At 50.6% G+C, this 19,385-nt stretch overlaps 1 protein-coding gene across 1 annotated transcript; it reads right to left on the bottom strand.

The window, feature by feature from the left end:
* Positions 1 to 306: 306 nt before the first annotated feature.
* On the bottom strand, positions 307 to 12,864 carry CACTIN (cactin, spliceosome C complex subunit). Its single transcript, XM_033136715.1, has 10 exons — positions 12,697 to 12,864; positions 10,000 to 10,474; positions 9,184 to 9,279; positions 7,773 to 7,918; positions 7,013 to 7,175; positions 5,595 to 5,709; positions 4,402 to 4,594; positions 3,213 to 3,353; positions 1,816 to 2,090; positions 307 to 813 (listed from the first exon to the last, which is right to left on the bottom strand). The coding sequence occupies exons 1-10, from the start codon at positions 12,804 to 12,806 to the stop codon at positions 323 to 325; spliced, it is 2,205 nt and encodes a 734-aa protein (XP_032992606.1). The 5' UTR covers positions 12,807 to 12,864; the 3' UTR covers positions 307 to 322.
* Positions 12,865 to 19,385: the final 6,521 nt, after the last annotated feature.

The following is a 19,385-nucleotide window of genomic DNA, read 5'->3' as shown; positions in this document are numbered from 1 at the left end:
AAATCCCTTGCTGTCGCCGGAGAGGGGAACGTCTCTTACGAGCAGAGACCGGGGGGGGGGAATAGGGGGCTCTGGAGACGTTGGTGGAATCTGGACGGTCAGGAATTGCCGGGGGCCGGAATCCAACAACATCTAGAGGGGTGTCGGCGGCCCCGTGAAACCTAAAACTGCAACAGAAAAAACAGGGGTCCCTCCCACCCAGAAATCTGCGGAGCACAGAAGTTCGGAGGCCCTTTCCGATGTCTCGGCGGTTTCGGTTTCAGTGCGGGGATGAGCATCTTTCCGCTGGCACGGGGGCACAGAGGAAGCCCCCTCCCCCCGCTCACCGCCGGTACCGGTATCGTTTGAAGTGGAACCAGAGCTGGAAGATGCCGTTGGCGAACTGGCACCGGAAGCCGTGCCGGTGGGAGTACTCCCACTCCCGGTTGACGATCTTGAAGGCGATGTCCTCGTACGGCGGCCCGGCGTGGAAGCGGAGGGTGGCGAAGTCCTTGTTGTCCGGGCAGGCCTCCAGGAAGTACTCGGGCGTGGAGCGCTTGTTGATGAGGTCCGGGTAGAAGATGTTGAACTTGTAGCCCTGCACGATCTTGGGCGGAGGGTTGTCGAAGTCGTAGTGCGTCTGGTTGTACTTGTTCCACTCGAAGCCCGTGTGCACGCGGTTGAAGAAGCGCGGCTTGCGGGGCCGGTACTTGTCGGCCCACAGGTAGGCCTTGCCCGTCAGCGGCATCTCCACGCTGAACTGGGCCTCGTCCGCCCCCATCCCTTCCTTGGCGCGGCGGAAGAAGATGTCCTCGGCGCTCTCGCTGGCGTCGCCTGGGGAGGGGGAGAGAGGAGAGGGCAGCAGCGGTGGGCGTCCGGGTTCGCGAGAATTCAGGCGTCTAGCGTGGCAGCGGCTACACTTTGGAACTCCCTGCCTATGCGTATTGAGCAGGAAAGGGATGGGGGCCTGAGGAGAGGGTGTGGGCTAAGGGAAGGGTTGTGGTTTGAGGAAAGGGGGTGTGGCCTTGGGAGAGGGGCGGTGGACTGAGGAGAGGGGTGTGGTTTAAGGAAAGGGGCGTGTGGCCTCGAGAAAGGGGCGTGTGGCCCGCAGGGAGAGGGTGTGGTTTAAGGAAAGGGGTGTGGCCTTGAGAGAGAGTGGCTGTGGGCTAAGAAGGGGGTGTGGCTTGCAGAGAGGGGGTGTGGTTTAAAGAAAGGGGTGTCTCCTCGAGAAAGGGGCGTGCGGCCTGCAGAGAAGGGGTGTGGTTTAAGGAAAGGGGTGTGGCCTCGAGAAAAGGGTGTGCGGCCTGCAGGGAGAGGGTGTGGTTTAAGGAAAGGTGTGGCCTTGAGAGAGTGGCTGTGGGCTAAGAAGGGGGTGTGGCTTGGAGAGAAGGGTGTGGTTTAAAGAAAGGGGTGTGGCTTGGAGAGAAGGGTGTGGTTTAAAGAAAGGGGTGTGGCTTGGAGAGAAGGGTGTGGTTTAAAGAAAGGGGTGTGGCCTCAAGAAAATGGTATAGTTTAAAGAAAGGGGTGTGGCCTCAAGAAAGGGGCATGTGGCCTGCAGAGAGGGGTGTGGTTTAAAGAAAGGGGTGTGGCCTCGAGAAAGGGGCGTGTGGCCTGCAGAGAGGGGTGTGGTCTAAAGAAAGGGGTGTGGCTTCGCGCAAAGGGTGTTGGCTGCCGAGGGCGTGGCTTAAGGAAAGTGGGCGTGGCCTGAGAAGAGACCTGAAGCCAGGTGAAGAGTCCTGAGGTTCTTGCTTCTAGGCCACAAGCTGCGCAGGGCAGTTCCCGGCGCCCTTTGACAGGACCCCAGAGCCTCCTCAGCCCCTTCCCCCTCCTTCCTACCTGTGACCTGGAGCTGCTGCCGGGAGAGCAGCAGGCGCTGAAAGTCTTCGTCTGCCTCCACCACGTGGGCGTCGAAGGGCAGCTCGTGGGACGTCAGCAGGCGGGGGCTGTACTTGCCGGCGTCGTAGTCGTCCAGGCTCTGCTGGATCAGGTCCTCCTCCATCAGCACCGCCTCTCCGTCTCCCTCCGCCTTGACCTCCGATTCGGGCTCGGCCCCCCCGGGCTCAGCCGAAGAGGTGCTGGGCTGCGCCTGGGCGCTGTCGTCCGGCTCCAGCCTGCAGAAAGGCGGGGATAGGAAGGCAAGAGGGAAATTGCCTCCCATCTGCTCTGAGCTGTCTGCCAGCTCCATCCAAGACCCTCCCTGCCCGCAGACTGTCTGGCCAGAGTGGTGCATGCTCTGGTTATCTCCCGCTTGGACTACTGCCATGCGTTCTCCGTGGGGCTGCCTTTGAAGGTGACCCGGAAACTGCAACTAATCCAGAATGCGGCAGCCAGACTGGGGACTGGGAGCGGCCGCCGAGACCATGTAACACCGGTCCTGAAAGACCTACATTGGCTCCCAGGACATTTCCGAGCACAATTCAAAGTGTTGGTGCTGAGCTTGAAAGCCCTAAAGGGCCCAGGAAACCTGAAGGAGCGTCTCCACCCCCATCGTTCAGCCCGGACACCGGGGTCCATCTCCCGAGGGCCTTCTGGCGGTTCCCTCCCTGCGAGAAGCGAGGTTACAGGGAACCAGGCAGAGGGCCTTCTCGGTGGTGGCGCCCTCCCACCAGATGTCAAGGAGATAAACAACCACCTGACTTTTAGAAGACATCTGAAGGCAGCCCTGTTTAGGGAAGTTTTCAATGTTTCATGTTTTACTCTGGAAGCTCCCCAAAGTCGCTGATGGGAAAATCAGAGAGCCGGTATGGTGTAGGGGTTAGAGCGACCTACTGGGACCTGAGAGACCTGGGTTCAAATCTCCGCTTGGCCCTGAAGCTCACTGGGTGTGACTTTAGGCCAGTCACTGGCTCTCCGCCTGACATAGTGAGGTTACAGGGAACCAGGCAGAGGGCCTTCTCGGTGGTGGCGCCCGCCCTGTGGAACGCCCTCCCACTAGATGTCCAGGAGATACACAACCATCTGACTTTTAGCAGACATCTAAAACAGCCCTGTTTAGGGAAGTGTTTAATGTTCGATGTTTTACTGTGTTTTAAAATTCTGTTGGGGTATAAATAAATAAATTATTATTAATTACTATTATTATTGCCATATGCTCTCCGTGGGGCTCCCTTTGAAGGTGACTCGGAAACGGCAACTAATCTAGAACGCGGCTGCCAGGCTGGTGACTGGGAGCAGCCGCCGGGATCATGTGACATTGGTCCTGAAAGCCCCCCCCCCAAAGAAATCCAGCTCACCTACTGCTGCTGCTGCTGCAGGCTCCCGGGGGTGAAGCCTCCTTCTTAATGATGGGGAAGAGGGGGTCGCTCTGGACTCCTTGTTCTTGCTTCAGCTTGTAGAGTTTTTGGCGGAGGACGTCCTGATGGCGCTCCCTCAGCCTGGGAGAGGAGGAGAGGCAGAGATCGGAGAGGGAAAGGGGACATCAGTGCAAGGACCCTAAACTACGCCAGCACCGTGACGATATAGGAAAAAACGATAGAAAATTGTTTATGTGTGCAACGACTGGGGCAAGACTGTTGTTGGCACAGGTTTGGAAATCTCAACCAATCCCAATGGTTGAGCAATGGCAACAAAAGATTATGGAATGCATGGAGATTGCTAAATTGACACCAAAAATCAGGCAACAGGGTGACAAAACGTTTCGAAAAGAATGGGGAAATCATATGACATATATAGACAAGATGTGTAAAGCGGAACAATATGGAAAGAAACCTCGTGACGGGAAGGGAAATTCAGCTAATGGAAATAGGACGGAAAGGTAATTAGTAGATGTTTGAACAGGGAAACAAATTATGTATATTTCAAGAACATTGATGCATAAATTTGAGAGATTAGACATTGAACTATGAAAATTGGATAAGAATGTGAAATGTCAAAGTTTGATTTAAAGAAGACAGAACGTGGAAGATTGGAAGTCGATATTAGATACAGAATACAAGCTATTCTATGTAATTACTATATGTAATTATATGTATTTATATGTGTATATTAAAATCAATAAAAATCATTGTTAAAAAAAAAAAAAAAAACTACGCCAGCATCCGGTGGCCACGGGCACAGAGGAATCACCACCATCATTTTCAATTTGTATACCGTCTTTCTATCTTGCAATACTCAAGGTGGTTTACAAGCTGAAGAAACCAAAATCGTATGCCTTATCACAATCTAAGGCAATGCAAAAACGTGATAATAAAACACAACTTTAAAACAGACAACCTGAATCAAAAAAGTAACATTCAGCAATCACTAAAGGTAAAGGGACCCCTGGCCGTTAGGTCCAGTCGCGGACGACTCTGGGGTTGCGGCGCTCATCTCGCTTTACTGGCCGAGGGAGCCGGTGTCCAGCTTCTGGGTCATTTTTAAAGTTCGGATCAGAAATTAGGCCGCCAGCGTGGGAAGGTGGTCCGATCAGGGTCAGCCACTCACCTCGCCCGGGCCATGTAGGCTTTCAACTGCTGCAGGAGGCTCTCCCAGTAGCCGATGTCCAGGTTGGGGCCCCCGGCCAGGATCTTCCCCTCGATTCCTTGGTAGATCACCTGCAGCTGGTTGTAGGTCTTGCCCTTGAAGACAGACTGCACGTCGGAGCTGACCGAAGCATTAACCCCTTCCCGGCGCTCGCCTGCAGGACGTGGGAAGGGAGGGAGATGCTGTCAGCAGGGGAGAGGGGGCCCAGGAAACTCGCCGCCTCCCCGACCAAGGACTTGGGTGCGAATCCTGAATTTTGCCTGATGTTGTTCCAACCCCCAAGTTGATCTGAAGAACTGTGATCCATTCACATACAAACGTTCCCTCTCTCTCTCTCTTTAAATATATATAAATACGGTCGGAACTGCATAACTGGAGGAACCCCTCTATGCAGAAGAGGCCTCTGTCCATTGTTTTTTACGTCCCATGGTATTTCATGCACTGTGGTTTGCTGTTATCGTAAACCAAAATCCTATGCCTTATCATAATCTAACGCTATGCAAAAACGTAATAAAACACAACTTTGAAACAGACAACCTAAATCAAAAAAAGTAACATTCAACAATCACTGAAGGTAAAGGGACCCCTGACTGCTAGGTCCAGTCGCGGACGACTCTGGGGTTGCGGCGCTCATCTCGCTTTACTGGCCGAGGAAGCCGGCGTACAGCTTCCAGGTCATGTGGCCAGCAGGACTAAGCCGCTTCTGGCGAACCAGAGCAGCGCACGGAAACGCCGTTTACCTTCCCGCCGGAGCGGTACCTATTTATCTCCTTGCACTTTGACGTGCTTTCGAACTGCTAGGTGGGCAGGAGCTGGGACCGAGCAACGGGAGCTCACCCCGTCATTGCGGGGATTCGAACCGCCGACCTTCCGACCGGCAAGCCCTAGGCTCTGTGGTTTAACCCACAGCGCCACCCGCGTCCCAATAGGACTTACATACCGAAAGGTAAAAGTTTGACACACATTTTAAAAAAATAAATTAAAATGTATTAAGGTTAAGTAAGAGGACTCTGCTGCTAATTCTAATTGTTTTAAAAAATTTGTACCGTTCTTACTGATAACGTTAATGTTTCTTTCGTTACGACCGAGCAGGTTACACACATTTTTGTTCCACGAGCAAGGCAAGCCCCCCGATGCTTCAGTTTCACACCTACCTGGTCCCTTCCCAGAAGCCTCTAGTTTGCGGAGCTTGGCGATTTCATCCTCGGTGATGATGGTCATGTCTCTCCAGAAATCCACGTTTTTCCCTTGCTCCAGCTCCATGTAAACCTGGAAAACAGAGGGGAGGGTAAAACAGCTGAGGCTCTGGACCCATTCCAGACCTGGGGGGGGGGGTTGATTTTATTGACACCTGCCCCCCCCCAAATACATTACTCCCGTTTTATATTGTTTAGGGCGGGGGGTGGGGATATGCAAAAATCGCTACGCTGCATGGGATCGCAGGGCATGACTAACTTGAATCCATTCATTCCAGCGGGTCTGCTTGTGATCCAGAGCATTATTTCTACACCGTTAATATTTGCTTACATGTAATATTGGGAAGCGGGTGGCGCTGTGGGTTAAACCACAGAGCCTAGGGCTTGCCGATCAGAAGGTCGGCGGTTCGAATCCCCGCAATGACGGGGTGAGCTCCCGTTGCTCGGTCCCTGCTCCTGCCCACCTAGCAGTTCGAAAGCACGTCAGAGTGCAAGTAGATAAATAGGTACCACTCCGGCGGGAAGGTAAACGGCGTTTCTGTGCGCTGCTCTGGTTCGCCAGAAGCGGCTTAGTCCTGCTGGCCACATGATCCGGAAGCTGGACGCCGGCTCCCTCGGCCAGTAAAGCGAGATGAGCAGCGCAACCCCAGAGTCGTCCGCGACTGGACCTAATGGTCAGGGGTCCCTTTACCTTTACCTAGCGACATTTATTACTAACTAAAAAGTCAGAGTAAAGAAAACATCACCTTGCCGACAAAGGTCCGTATAGTTAAAGCGATGGTTTTCCCAGTACTTATGTATGGAAGTGAGAGCTGGACTATGAAGAAGACTGATTGCCGAAGAATGGATGCTTTTGAATTCTGGTGCTGGAGGAGACTCTTGAGAGTCCCATGGACTGCAAGAAGATCAAACCTATCCATCCTTAAAGAAATCAGCCCTGAGTGCTCACTAGAAGGACAGATCTTGAAGTTGAGGCTCCAGTACTTTGGCCGCCTCATGAGAAGAGAAGACTCCCTGGAAAAGACCCCGGTGTTGAGAAGGGGACGACAGAGGACGAGATGGTGGGACAGTGTTCTTGAAGCTACCAACATGAGTCTGGCCAAACTGCGGGAGGCAGTGGAAGACAGGAGGGCCTGGCATGCTGTGGTCCATGGGGTCATGAAGAGGCGGACACGACTAAACAACTAAACAACAACAACAACAACAAAGAAAACATGTCTCCTCTCTGTGAGAGAAGTCCGAAGAAAAAAGTACAACAGGAAACAGTTACAGCAACATCCGTTCCCTGTGATTCCCACGATCTTATGCGGAAAGTATAAACACAGTCTCGTGACTTGCACAGTGAGAGGATATAGAAACTAAGACAGGTGCCCTACCTGAATGTCTTCCAGGAGATCTTCCATGTCCGAGACGGTGAGGCCGTTCAGGAAAGTGTACGGCTCGTGCATCTCCACCGCAAGGTCGTCGTCCTCGGCGCTGATGTATTTGGCCAGGAGGTCGATGGGCTTGGCCCGCCCGTCCCGGATGCGAATCTTGGAGCTGCCGGAGACACACAAAAGAGACGAGGGTCAGGCTGAAGGAGGAGCTTCAACCCAGGGTCTCCAAAAAGGGAAGAGGGAGCCAGAGGGGGAAAGGAGAGGGTTGGGAGAGCGATGGTAGAGCCACGCTGTGGCTGGTGCCCTCCAAGTATTCTGGGCTACAGATCCATTTGGGAGCAATAAAAATAATATTTATTTATACCCCAGCCACTCTGGGCGGCTCCCAACAGAATATTAAAAACACAATCAAACATCAGATATTAAAAACTCCCCTAAACAGGGCTGCCTTCAGAGGTCTTCTAAAAGTCATATAGTTATTTCCTTGATATCTGATGGGAGGGCGTTCCACAGGGCGGGCGCCACCACCGAGAAGGCCCTCTACCGAAAAGGGCTCCAAATTAATGATTTTTTAAAATCCGAACAGGTTCTGTTTTAATATGCCCCACCGCCGCCGCCGCGAAACGTACAAAAACGAAACTCGAGCCGAAAAGGGAGGGGGAAAAGAGCCCCACGTTTATTAAATATCTGGGGCGCCCTATTCCCAGAAATCTAAAGTTTCTCTGCAGATTCGACAATCTTTCCCGCTCCCCTCCCTTACCGCAGCTTCGCCTGCTGCAGGTGGAAGTTGTCCTCTTGCTCCTCCCACGTCTTGAAATGCTCCGCCTCCTTTTCCCGCTGCAGCATTTCCAGCTCTTGCTCGCGCATGGCTTTCTCTCGCTCCCGCTCCAAGCGCAGCTGTTTCACCTGGAAAGAGAGGCACAGAAAGAGGGGTGTTCGGATGGTTTGTGTTTGTGTGTCTGTCTGTGTTATGCGCTGCTTTTCCGAAACGAGCTGTACCCAAAGCAGCCCTGTGGCGAACACTCAAAATATTGTAGAAAATTCTATCCAGTAGCACCTTAGAGACCAACTGAGTTTGTTCCTGGTATGAGCTTTCGTGTGCATGCACACTTCTTCAGATACATGCACACGAAAGCTCTTACCAAGAACAAACTCAGTTGGTCTCTAAGGTGCTACTTGATAGAATTTTATATTTTGTTTCGACTATGGCAGCAGACCAACACGGCTACCCACCTGTAACTCAAAATATTGAACTACAGAGCGCTGTACAGGTGAAACGCGAAAAATTAGAATATCGTGGAAAGGTTCGTTTCTTTCAGTAATTCAACTTAAAAGGTGAAACTAATATATGAGATAGACTCATGACACGCAAAGCGAGATGTGTGTCAAGCCTTTATTTGTTATAATTGTGAGGATTATGGCGTACAGCTGATGAGAACCCCAAATTAATCTCAACTTTGGGGTTTTCATCAGCTGTACGCCATAATCATCACAATTATAACAAGCAAAGGCTTGACGTATCTCGCTTTGCATGTCATGAGTCTGTCTCATATATTAAACTCCAGCAGCTAATGAAAACAATGGCTTACATAAATTGACTTTTCCATGATATTCTAATTTTCCGAGTTTCACCTGTATATACAAATATGCAGAACACGTGCATGAATTCAAAATCGACCAAAAAAAGAACCAGCAATTTGGCTAATGAAGAATAAATTCGGTATCAACCAAGAAAACTGATCTAGGTTTAAGTGCATATGTGCAATGCAAAAACTCGAGGGAAGTTTTTAATCTGTGACATTTTAATGTGTTTTAATATTTTTTGGAAGCCGCCCAGAGTGGCTGGGGGGACCTGGCCAGATGGGCGGGCTACAAATAAAATAATAATAATAATAATAATAATAATAATAATAATAATAATAATAATAATTAGTGTTAACTGCCCACAAAGCACTTAAATCCAACTTCAGAGGAAAGGGGCAAGTTCAGAAGGCAATCGAAATCTGAATTACCGGTAAATTCCCCAAGGGTCAACCAACCCTCAGCTCAGATCTTCTAGACCCTGATGGTCCTCTACTTTTGCAGCACCGGGGCTTCACCTCCAAGACAAAGGCACTCTGCACATGCCCAGAGATACCCTCCCCCAGCTCAATGCTACTTTTGGCTCTTACCTTCTGAAGCTCCAGTCGGTTTTCCTCCTGGATACGTTTGTTCCGGTCTTTTAACTCCTTCTCCTCCAAATGGCCGATCCCCTTCTTCTCCAGAGCCTGAGATGACAAGTAAAATCGAGGCAGAGAGGAAAACGTTTAAAATGCAAAGGAGGCGTTCTCTTCCCGAAAGGAAGGCCCCTTCTCAGATCGAGGAGCAAGAAACCTGGACCCCTCCAGTAACTGCTGGACTCGAACTCCCAGCTGCCCAATCAGCACAGAAAGGAAGTTTTTAGCCCCTGAGAAGGAGCCTTCTACCGCTTCTACTCCTGATGGGAGCCAATTTGAGTGGAAGGAGCCGAGACGGTCACCAAGGACGGGCTCCCGGGGTCCCTCCGGAGTAGACGTGGGTGATATATTTCCGAAGCTAGTTTGAAGTCCGGATCTCGACAACAGTTTCAGGATTTCTGAGCTGGCAATACAACGGAACCTCAGTTTCCGAACGTAATCCATTCCGGAAGAACGTTCGACTCCTGAAACGTCCGAAAACCGGAAGCCTCAATTCAATAGGGAAACTCAGAACAGAAGCCGTGTCGGATGCCCGGGTTCTGAAAAGCGTTCTGAAACCAGAGCGTTTACTTCCGGGTTTGGGGCGTTTGGGAGCTGAAATGTTCGAAAACCGGATCCGTTTTGAGAACCAAGGCTTGACTGCGTATTGCGAATCCCTGTTGGCTCCCTGGCCACTGCCAGCGCAGGGCATTTAATTCCCAAGCTCCTTATGCTCGCCTACCCTGGACCCTGCACTTCCAAACTGGCCTTTTGGCTACCTTGCCAACTCACCTTGCTCCAGATGAAGGCTCCCAGCAGGTTGTTGTCCCCAAAGGGGTTGTCTGTGTTGGTGTACCCCATGTACTCCTCCCCCCAGCCCATCTTCTCCCTCTTCTTGCGCTCCTTCGCTTCCTTCTTGGCCAGCCGCCGCGCCCGCTTCTCCTCCGGGGTCTCGAGGGCCTTGACCATCTCCTTCTGCTTCTTCTTGTCGTCTTTCAGCTGCAGCCGCTCCTGGAGGCTCAGCTCCTCGCCCCGGGAGCTCTGCGAGCGGGACGGCGAAGGCGACGTCACCGAGGACACCGAAGACCGGGACCCGGAGCGCTTCCGGGTCCTCTTCCCCCTCCTCTCGCTGCTGCGCCCTCGCCTCTCCGGGGAGGAATCCAAGCTCGGGGAGCGGCCGCGAGAGCGCCGCTTCTTGTGCCTCTTCCCATGCCGGTCCTCGCTTTTCTCTTTTTTCTTCTGCCATTTCTGGCTCTCTTCCTCAGAGCTAAGGGGAGAGAGAGAATTTTGATTTGAAAGTGGAAGACAGGTGCAGGACTCTGGCCAGAGGTAGCCCCCAAGGGTTGGAGGCAAAAGGGGAGGCAGAGGAATAGGAATAGGAATAATTTATTATTGGCCAAGTACATTTTCCAACATACTTGGAATTTGTTTCGGCTACATTGCAATGTAAACATACAGACACTGTTCCTCTCACAATACAAAGAAGCAAAGAAACCCCACCCATATTTTACCTCCCCTTAAGCTATACAACTACGAATTTAACAATTTAATGGCACAAGGGAAAAAACTATTCTTCTGCCTGGCCGATTTTGTATATGAAGTCCTGTAGCGACGTCCAGATGGAAGTAAATCAAGCAGATGATGACCGGGATGTAAAGGATCTGCTACAATTCCCTCTGCTCTCTTCCTAACTCGGGTAGCATAAATTGTCTCTATTGAAGGCAAGCTAACACCAATTACCCTTTCTGCAATTCTTACAGCTCGTTGGAGCCTTTTCTTGTCTCTCTTGGAGGCTGTACCGTACCAAGCTGTTATGAATGAGCATAAAACTTTTAGCATTTGTACAGGAGGCTAGTTTCTACACATACTGTCATGGTCCTGCCCTCCCCTGCCAGTCCGTCGCTGAGCAGTTATCGGCAGCCCCAGCCTCTGCTGTCGACGGATACATCTCCCAGCGAGTCTTCCAGCTCCTCCCCTGAGGAGGAGTTTCCCGTGAGCAGTCAGGTGGAGAGGGGTCTGCAGGATGCTCCACAGAGACCCAGCACCACCCTGCAGACTCGCGCGGAGGGAGAGTCACCGCTTCCGGCGCCCGCATCGCGCAGAATGGTCAGGGGACCAAGGAGGCGGCACTTTAGGGTGCCGAAACTCTGGTGTTGGCACCGCAGCCGGAAAAGGGCACTTCCGGATTCTGCTAGTGATTAGGTGGTCATGTTTTTTGGTAGCGCCGCACTGCAATTAGTTTGCACAATAAAACAGTTAACAGACAAGACGGACTTTGTCGTTACTCATGAGCAACGGCTGCGCGAATCTGACACATACCCAGTGCATTTTTCTTTTCTTTTTTTAAAAAATGTTTAGGGGTCCCTCGGTTCTCAGACACCTTGGTACTCAAACAACTTGGAACCCAAACACTGCAAATCCGGAAGTAAGGGTTCTGGTTTGCAAACCTTTCTTGGAAGCCGAATGTGCTCCGTTTTGAGTGCCACGCTCAGGTCTGCCTGTTATTGCTATTTATTCTCCGTTTTTGCTTTTGCAGCTCTTTTTGGTTTTGTTTTTGTGACTGCGTGGAACCCTGTTCAGCTTACTGATGGATTGATTGTGTGACTGCAATACGTTGTTTAATGCTTTCATTTTATGGATCCAGTTACAGGTAGGTAGCCGTGTTGGTCTGCCATAGTCAAAACAAAATTCCCTTCCAGTCGCACCTTAGAGACCAACTAAGTTTGTTCTTGGTATGAGCTTTCGTGTGCATGCACACTTCTTCAGGATCGATGGTCTCATTAGATCATAGCCTCACCGGGATCAACTCCCGCCCGGGAACCAATGTCCCCACTGTGGAAGGACTTGTGGATCCAGAATTGGCCTCCACAGTCACTTATGGATTCATTGTTAAAACCGTGTTTATGGAAGACAATCTTACTCGGCTACGAGGGATCGCCAAAGAAGAAGAAGAAAAAGGGGGTTGGACTAGGTGACCGATGGGGTCCCTTCCAACTCTAAGATTCTATGAATATACTTTCCACTGGTCCTATGTTTTTTTGCAGCGGGTTGGACTGGATGACCTTTGGGGGACCCCTTCCGATTCAACGATAACGCTGGGAATCACACGTGGGGAGAGTTGCCATTGCACCAGGCGGTTCCTGCTTTTGGGCTCCCCTTGGGGGCACCTGCTGGAGTGCTAGACTATGATGGGGGGCCCCCTTTTGGTCTGAACCAGCTGCAGGGCGCTTTTGACATGCTCAGGAGCGCTCTTCCCACCTTACTATTTGCCCCCTGAGCCAAAGGCACACCGAAACCTAGCAGGAGAAGCAGTTTTTCGGGGCTTAAGCCCCTTCCCCACATTTTAAGCCCGCTTAACATCCTCGCTATAGGGGGAAAGAATCGCCTATAGAAGCGAAAAAAATAACAACCACTCTATCCCGGGCGAACTCTATGGTCCGGAGACTCTATGATCCCCAGGACCCGCGGCCTGCCGTATTGCCCCCTCACCTTCCATCCCGCTCTCTCCTCCTCCTCCTCTGCCTCCTCCTCTCCCGTTCCTCGGATCTGGACCGGCTTCTCCTCCGGCGCCGTTCCCTGGACCGGGACCTGGAGCCCATGGCCACTCTAGGCCTGCCCCCACTACTCTCGGCGCTTCCGGCCTGTTTGAGGGCGGGCGCAGGGGATGAGGGGGGGGGAGCGGGGTCCTTCTTCGGCGGCGTCGCGCGTTATGGGCTGGCCCATGTGGCGCCTGAGCAGGGAAGCGGAATCTGCTTCCCGCCTAACAATTCACGCCCACCAAACCCCACCCTTAAAGAAAAAAAACACCTGACGTGTCCTTGTGGGGGCTGCTTAGGGGTCGCGTGCGGCGAGGGTTGGGGGGAGAGATTTAATTATTGGTCAGGCACTAGAGTAGACAGACCACTCCCTGGGCTGAAACCCAGCGCTGGTCCATGCAAGTTGGCCTACCTTGCAGGGGTGTCCTTAAGTGATCTCTGCCACCTGAAATAAATGGTGTTTTCTGGGCATGGCCTGACCCTGATCACTTCCCTGCCTCAAGCAAGCACTGTATAATAATTAATAATCAATCAATCATTAATAATCAATAATCAATCATTAATAATCAATCAATCAATAATTGATTGATTAGTAATATATTTGTACCCCGCCCAACTTAATAGTTAATAATTAATAGTAATAATACAAGCAGTAATAATACATTTGTACCTCATCCATCACTGGGTTCCCCCAGCCACACACTCTCTCTCTCTCTCTCTCTATATATATATATATATATATAAACATCTTAAAACATATATAGTATATAAAATAACAAAACTTTTAAAAAAGAATTGGAATTTTTTATGTAATTTATTCAGCACAGCACTGCAAGCAAATGAAATCATTAGCAGGGTTTTAATCACGCTTGTAATGTAACCATTGCTATGGACAATATGGAGCGATACAAAATTATGAAGACTATGAAATAATACGCAGTTTTAAACGCTGACAAATAAGACCCATGAAGGGGTCTCGAGATTCAATGTAACCTCTATATATGGATATACGCTCTTGGATTGTTAGAATGCTATACATTTTTAAAAAGCATACGACATACAGCGAGTTTAATTGGGAGTCTTTTTATTCAACATCAAGAATGTTTTATTTTGTGGAAACTATGTCACAAACTTTGTTTTTGATTTTTGTATTGGATTGTTTTCTTAGTAATATTGCAAATATCTTTCTTTTTCTTTTTCTACTACTTTTTCTTCTTCCTTTTCTACTACTTTTTCTTCTTCTTCCTTTTCATTCTTTCTTTTTTCTTCCTTTTTGTTGTGTCTTAATGTATTCTATTCTTAATGCTGTGGTGTTTGTTAGATGCCTGAGTGTTTTTTAAAATAATAAAAGTTTAATTTTTTAAAAAAAGCATACGACATCTTAACACTGGCATTTAAAACTGATTTTTTTAAAAAAGCATACGACATTTAAATGCCAGCTTAATTGAATCTATTATTATTATTATTATTATTAATTTTATTATTTGTACCCCGCTCATCGGGGAACGTTCTGTGCAGATTGCAGAAAGGGAGTTTCTGTCGCGCTGAGAAAACACACATTCTCGTCCTGGATTCCGTCCCGTACCTCCCCAAAACTGGGCAAGCATAAAAATGAACATTTGTTCCGTGCCAGCAGCTTCTGAGTTTGCAATCATCATTCCGAGCCTCAGACAAAAAAGGTGGTTTGGGTTGCTTGCAATTTCTGCCGCTGACGTTCTTTTTCTCTCCTTCCCTCCTGGGGTGCCGATGTTGGCTTTGGAGAGCCAAACGGAACCGCAGGATTCTTCTGGGTTCCGTGTTAACCCAGACGCCCCTTTCGGCCGGGGCGAAACCGATACCGGTTGGCTGAGAATCCCAAACCTTATGGGATGGGGAGCAGCCGAGTTCAAATCCTGGATCCCCTTGGATCCAGCATTCCTGGGTCTGGCGGCAGCCGTTCAGACACACCGGGGGAACTCATGGGGGCAAGGGGAGGGGGGAAGGAGGGTTCTCGAAGCATTCGGAGGTAGACTGCTCCTAGACATGGAGGTTGAACCACCATGGCTATTTCATTTCACCTTTTGCCAGGAATGGCAAACTTTATTTGACATAACCAGGGCCGGATTTAGGTTTGATGAGGCCCTAATCCAGGCGGGTGGCGCACAGAGCCTAGGGCTTGCCGATCAGAAGGTCGGCGGTTCGAATCCCCGCCATGGGGTGAGCTCCCATTTCTCGGTCCCAGCTCCTGCCCACCTAGCAGTTCGAAAGCACGTCAAAGTGCAAGTAGATAAATAGGTACCGCTCCGGCGGGAAGGTAAACGGCGTTTCCGTGTGCTGCTCTGGTTCGCCAGAAGCGGCTTAGTCATGCTGGCCACATGACCCGGAAGCTGGACGCCGGCTCCCTCGGCCAGTAAAGCGAGATGAGCGCCGCAACCCCAGAGTCGTCCGCGACTGGACCTAACGGTCAGGGGTCCCTTTACCTTTGCCTTTAAGCCAGGCATAGGCAAACTCCGGCCCTCCAGCTGTTTTGGAACTACAATTCCCATCATCCCTAGCTAACAGGACCAGTGGTCAGGGATGATGGGAATTGTAGTCTCTGCAGGGCCGGATTTAGATTTGACGAGGCCCTAAGCTCCTGAAGGTAATGGGGCCCTTTCTATGTCCAGCTGTCCTTTGTCAACAACAAATTGTCGCTGTCTTTTTTGCTGAATATATGCTATATGGTAATTTATGCACCGAATAGGTATCTCAAGCCATTTGCGCATGGTGCCATGCAACCAGTCCATGCAGAATGTAGGCACCCTATATATAGAAAGGAGCAAACCAGGGATATTTTAGGGAGCAGGCTAGCAGGCGGGGCCCATGACTTACATCACAGGAGCCTACACAACACAAAACAAAACAGTGTTGCTGTATGTAGCTTTAATTTCATTTGTTTTTTATCTTATATTTTGGAAATGTACATCCAGTTTATTTTTTCCTTTGAATTTTTTTGGTGGTCCCCAAGAGAGTAGGGCCCTAAAATATACCTTGTTTAGCTTTTACGCAAATCCGGCACTGGACATAACTACAAAAGTCACTATTACAATTGATTGAGGGGGATATGCTTTGCTTCCCTAAAAAAAGAAGATGAGAAGAGAAGAAGGAATTTGAGCAATTTTCTTTCAAGACCCATTCTTCGACATCTGGAGAGCTTCTGAAAACAAAACGCCCCCGTTCGAAAGGCTTGGCTTGTCACCGGCAAGCTCCTCCAGACATGTCATTTTTCATATTTATTATACAAATATTGGGATGATTTAAAAGCCCGCGGGATCTTGAAAACAACTTGCTGCTGGATTTGACCCGTGCCAGCCTTGCGGTTGGGAATGATCCGCCCCGAGAGAGGGTTACGGAGCCGGCGGCCTGATTTTTTTCCACGTCTTCGGGAAAAAAAAGAACATCTGAAAACCAACTGCAGGTGGGGATTTGCGTCTCGGGCCCTTCCACGGCTCGGTTTGAACTCGGGACATCGATCTGCTGAGCCGGGAAATCTCGGGGGCACAGAACAGTTTGTTATTGGAAGCCACGGGCTCCTAGAACCCCGAACCAAAACAGCCTCTGAGGAATTGAGGAAGCTTCCTAATACAGGGTGGAAGTCATTCATTCATCTAGCTCAGTATTGTCAACACAGGCCGGCAGCAGCTCTTCGGGGTTTCAAAAAAGGGTCCTTTTCACAGACCAGGCCACAGGTACAGCTGGGAATCGGATCTTGGGCTCCCTGTGTGCCGGAGAGGTTAGCTGGCCACCGGTTATGGATGCTTTTCTCGATATTCCTGCTTTGCAGGGGGTTGGACTAGATGACTCTGGGTGTCCCAACTTTACAGTTCTATGGATCGCAGCCCTCCTAGCGTTCCCATGTGTCCTCTTTTCCAGGGGTAAAAATCTGAGACAAATTGCATCAGAACGGGTGGGTAGCCGTGTTGGTCTGCCGTAGTCGAAACAAAATAAAATAAAAAATCCCTTCCAGTAGCACCTTAGAGACCAACTAAGTTTGTTATTGGTATGAGCTTTCGTGTGCATGCACACTTCTGATTCTTCAGTATTGGAGGGGGTGGAATAGGACGTCCCTATTTTCAAGGGATGCGGGTGGCGCTGTGGTCTAAACCACAGAGCCTAGGGCTTGCCGATCGGAAGGTCGGCGGTTCGAATCCCCGCAATGACGGGGTGAGCTCCCGTTGCTCAGTCCCTGCTCCTGCCCACCTAGCAGTTTGAAAGCACGTCAAAGTGCAAGTAGATAAATAGGCACCGCTCCGGCGGAAAGGTCAACGGCATTTCCGTGCGCTGCTCTGGTTCGCCAGAAGCGGCTTAGTCGTGCTGGCCACGTGACCCGGAAGCTGGACGCCGGCTCCCTCGGCCAGTAAAGCGAGATGAGCGCCGCAACCCCAGAGTCGGACATGACTGGACCTAACGGTCAGGGGTCCCTTTACCTTTACCTTCAAGGGAGAAGTGTTGTAGGGGATGGGAAAGGAGAGTTTGGAGTTATGCGACCCCCAAAACCAAGGAGAAAAGTAACTGTACCAGAAGACCTCTGAAGGCAGCCTTGTAAAGGGTTTAAAAAAAACTGTTTAATGTATTATTATGTTTTTATATATATATTGGAAGCCGCCCAGAGTGGCTGGGACAACCCAGTCGGCTAGATGGGGTATAAATAATAGAATTGTAGAATCGTAGAGATGGAAGGGACCCCCAGAGGTCATCCAGTCCAACCCCCTGCAATGCAGGAATCTCAGCCGATGCATCCCAGACAGATGGCCATCCAACCTCTGCTTAAAAACCTCCATGGAAGGTGGGGTATACATATTTATTATTATTATTATTATTATTATTATTATTATTATTATTATTATTGAATAGGACATCCCTATTTTCACCGGAGAAATGTTGGAGGGTATGTTTTGAGGATAAAACCCAACCTTTATCCGTTGCAGGCTCATCCTACCTTCTCTCTCTCAGACGTACCCTCTGTCTCTCATGTACACCCCCCCCCCCCAAAAAAAAACTCCTGTGGGATTTCTGAAACCGGGACGGGAATTTTAGGAAACAAAAAAATGCCTTTCATAACAGGGCCTTCGTGTTCTGGCGGAGGGGAGCCAGGATGCGAGCTGTTAAAAAAAAACCTCGCCGCTTCTTCCTAGACACGAGGGGAGAAGGATTGGGTTCTGCTTTTCACAGCTCGTTTCCTCCTCAAGGAGCTCTTTGTCTCCAGGAATTTGATGGTTTGTCCAGAGGGGAGGTCGGCAGACACACTTTGGCCAGACAGAGGCAGGCAGAAATAGAATCCGCTGGCGTGATTTGAGGGTGGAAGTTACAGCGGTGCTGTTTTAACGGGAACACATCGACGCGCACAGACCCGAAACCCGCATTAAGACAGGAATGCGAGGCTCCGATCTCTCAGGAATATCCCGTGAGACGTGGTACAATTCTTCTTAAAAACCTTAAAACGAAATTTCATACTGCATTGCGGCGGGTTGGACTAGATGACCGTTGAGGGTCCCTTCCCGACTCTACAATTCTACGAAAACCCGAATCGGCAACTAACCCTGAAATTGTACGCTATGCGTTGAAAGCAGGGCCGGGCCACAGCCGTGGCTTCACTCCTTCAGAATCCTAGGATCCTTAGTTTGTTCTGGGTGCTGAGAGTCGTTCGGAAACCCGACCCCATTCCCCCCCTCGCGGAGCTACAATTCCCAGAGTTCCCAGGCGCAGCAGAAAGGCAGCTTCCTATCCAAGCCAGCTTTCCGTTCACAGCCATGAGGACTAGTATCTTGCTTTTCGGGGGGGAAAGACAGAGCATCGGCTTTGAACATAAGATGCCCTGGGTTCGATCTGGCATCTCCGGGCTGGAACCAGAAAGGCACGCAAAGCTGAGACCCCCGGGGAGCGGCTGCCAGCCAGTGTTGGAAGGCCAAAGGTCCATTTCCTAGGTCCCTGCGTTCCCTATCATTTTGCCCCCAAGCGCGGTTTTTCTGGGCCAGTTCCCCGGCACAAATGAACAGCGCTTGGGGTCAACAGCAGCTCTCTCCGTGGCGCTTGAGGATGTGGAGGGAAGGCAAAGCGAAGACGTCCGAGGCCTTGCTTGTGTTGGCCCCCATCCACCGCCAATGCCAGACACGGCTCCCCCATCCTACCCTGCGTGGATAGAGACGGCAGAAAGCAACAGGGTGGGAGGGCGCTGATCTTAGTGTGCCCCCTAATTTGGGGTGTACACTCTTCCCCGTAATATACTGGAGGTCACGGCGAGAAATTGCGGCCGCTCCCCGAAAGGCCCAGAGACCTCCAGCCCTCCTCTTTGCCCTCCCCAGCCTGCGTTTCTCATCAGCTGCTTCTGGAGCCGCAAAGCAGGGCAAGGAAACAAACAGAAAGCGGAGAGGGAGAGAGAAAACCACAGGACGCCCCAGAGGCTCGGGCCGCTCGTAAAACCTGACCGGACTCCGAGACGGGCGAGGGCACTCCGGCACGTTCCTTCGTCGCTAAGTCAGCCTTGGCTACGGAAAATGTCCCCGGGAACAGGGAAGGTTCCTGGGTTATCCTTGCCTCCGGGAAAGAGTTTTACCCTACGGGGAAGGATGCCGCTAGGCCTATCTCGGCGCCTGCTCCCTCCGAACCGGGAACGAGAGAAGCAGT

The sequence above is a fragment of the Lacerta agilis genome, chromosome 18 (genome assembly GCF_009819535.1).
Source record: "Lacerta agilis isolate rLacAgi1 chromosome 18, rLacAgi1.pri, whole genome shotgun sequence".
NCBI classification, from domain to species: Eukaryota; Metazoa; Chordata; class Lepidosauria; order Squamata; family Lacertidae; genus Lacerta; species Lacerta agilis.
The sequence above is the reverse complement of the archived record's forward strand: the minus strand, read 5'-3'. Positions and strand labels throughout refer to the sequence as shown.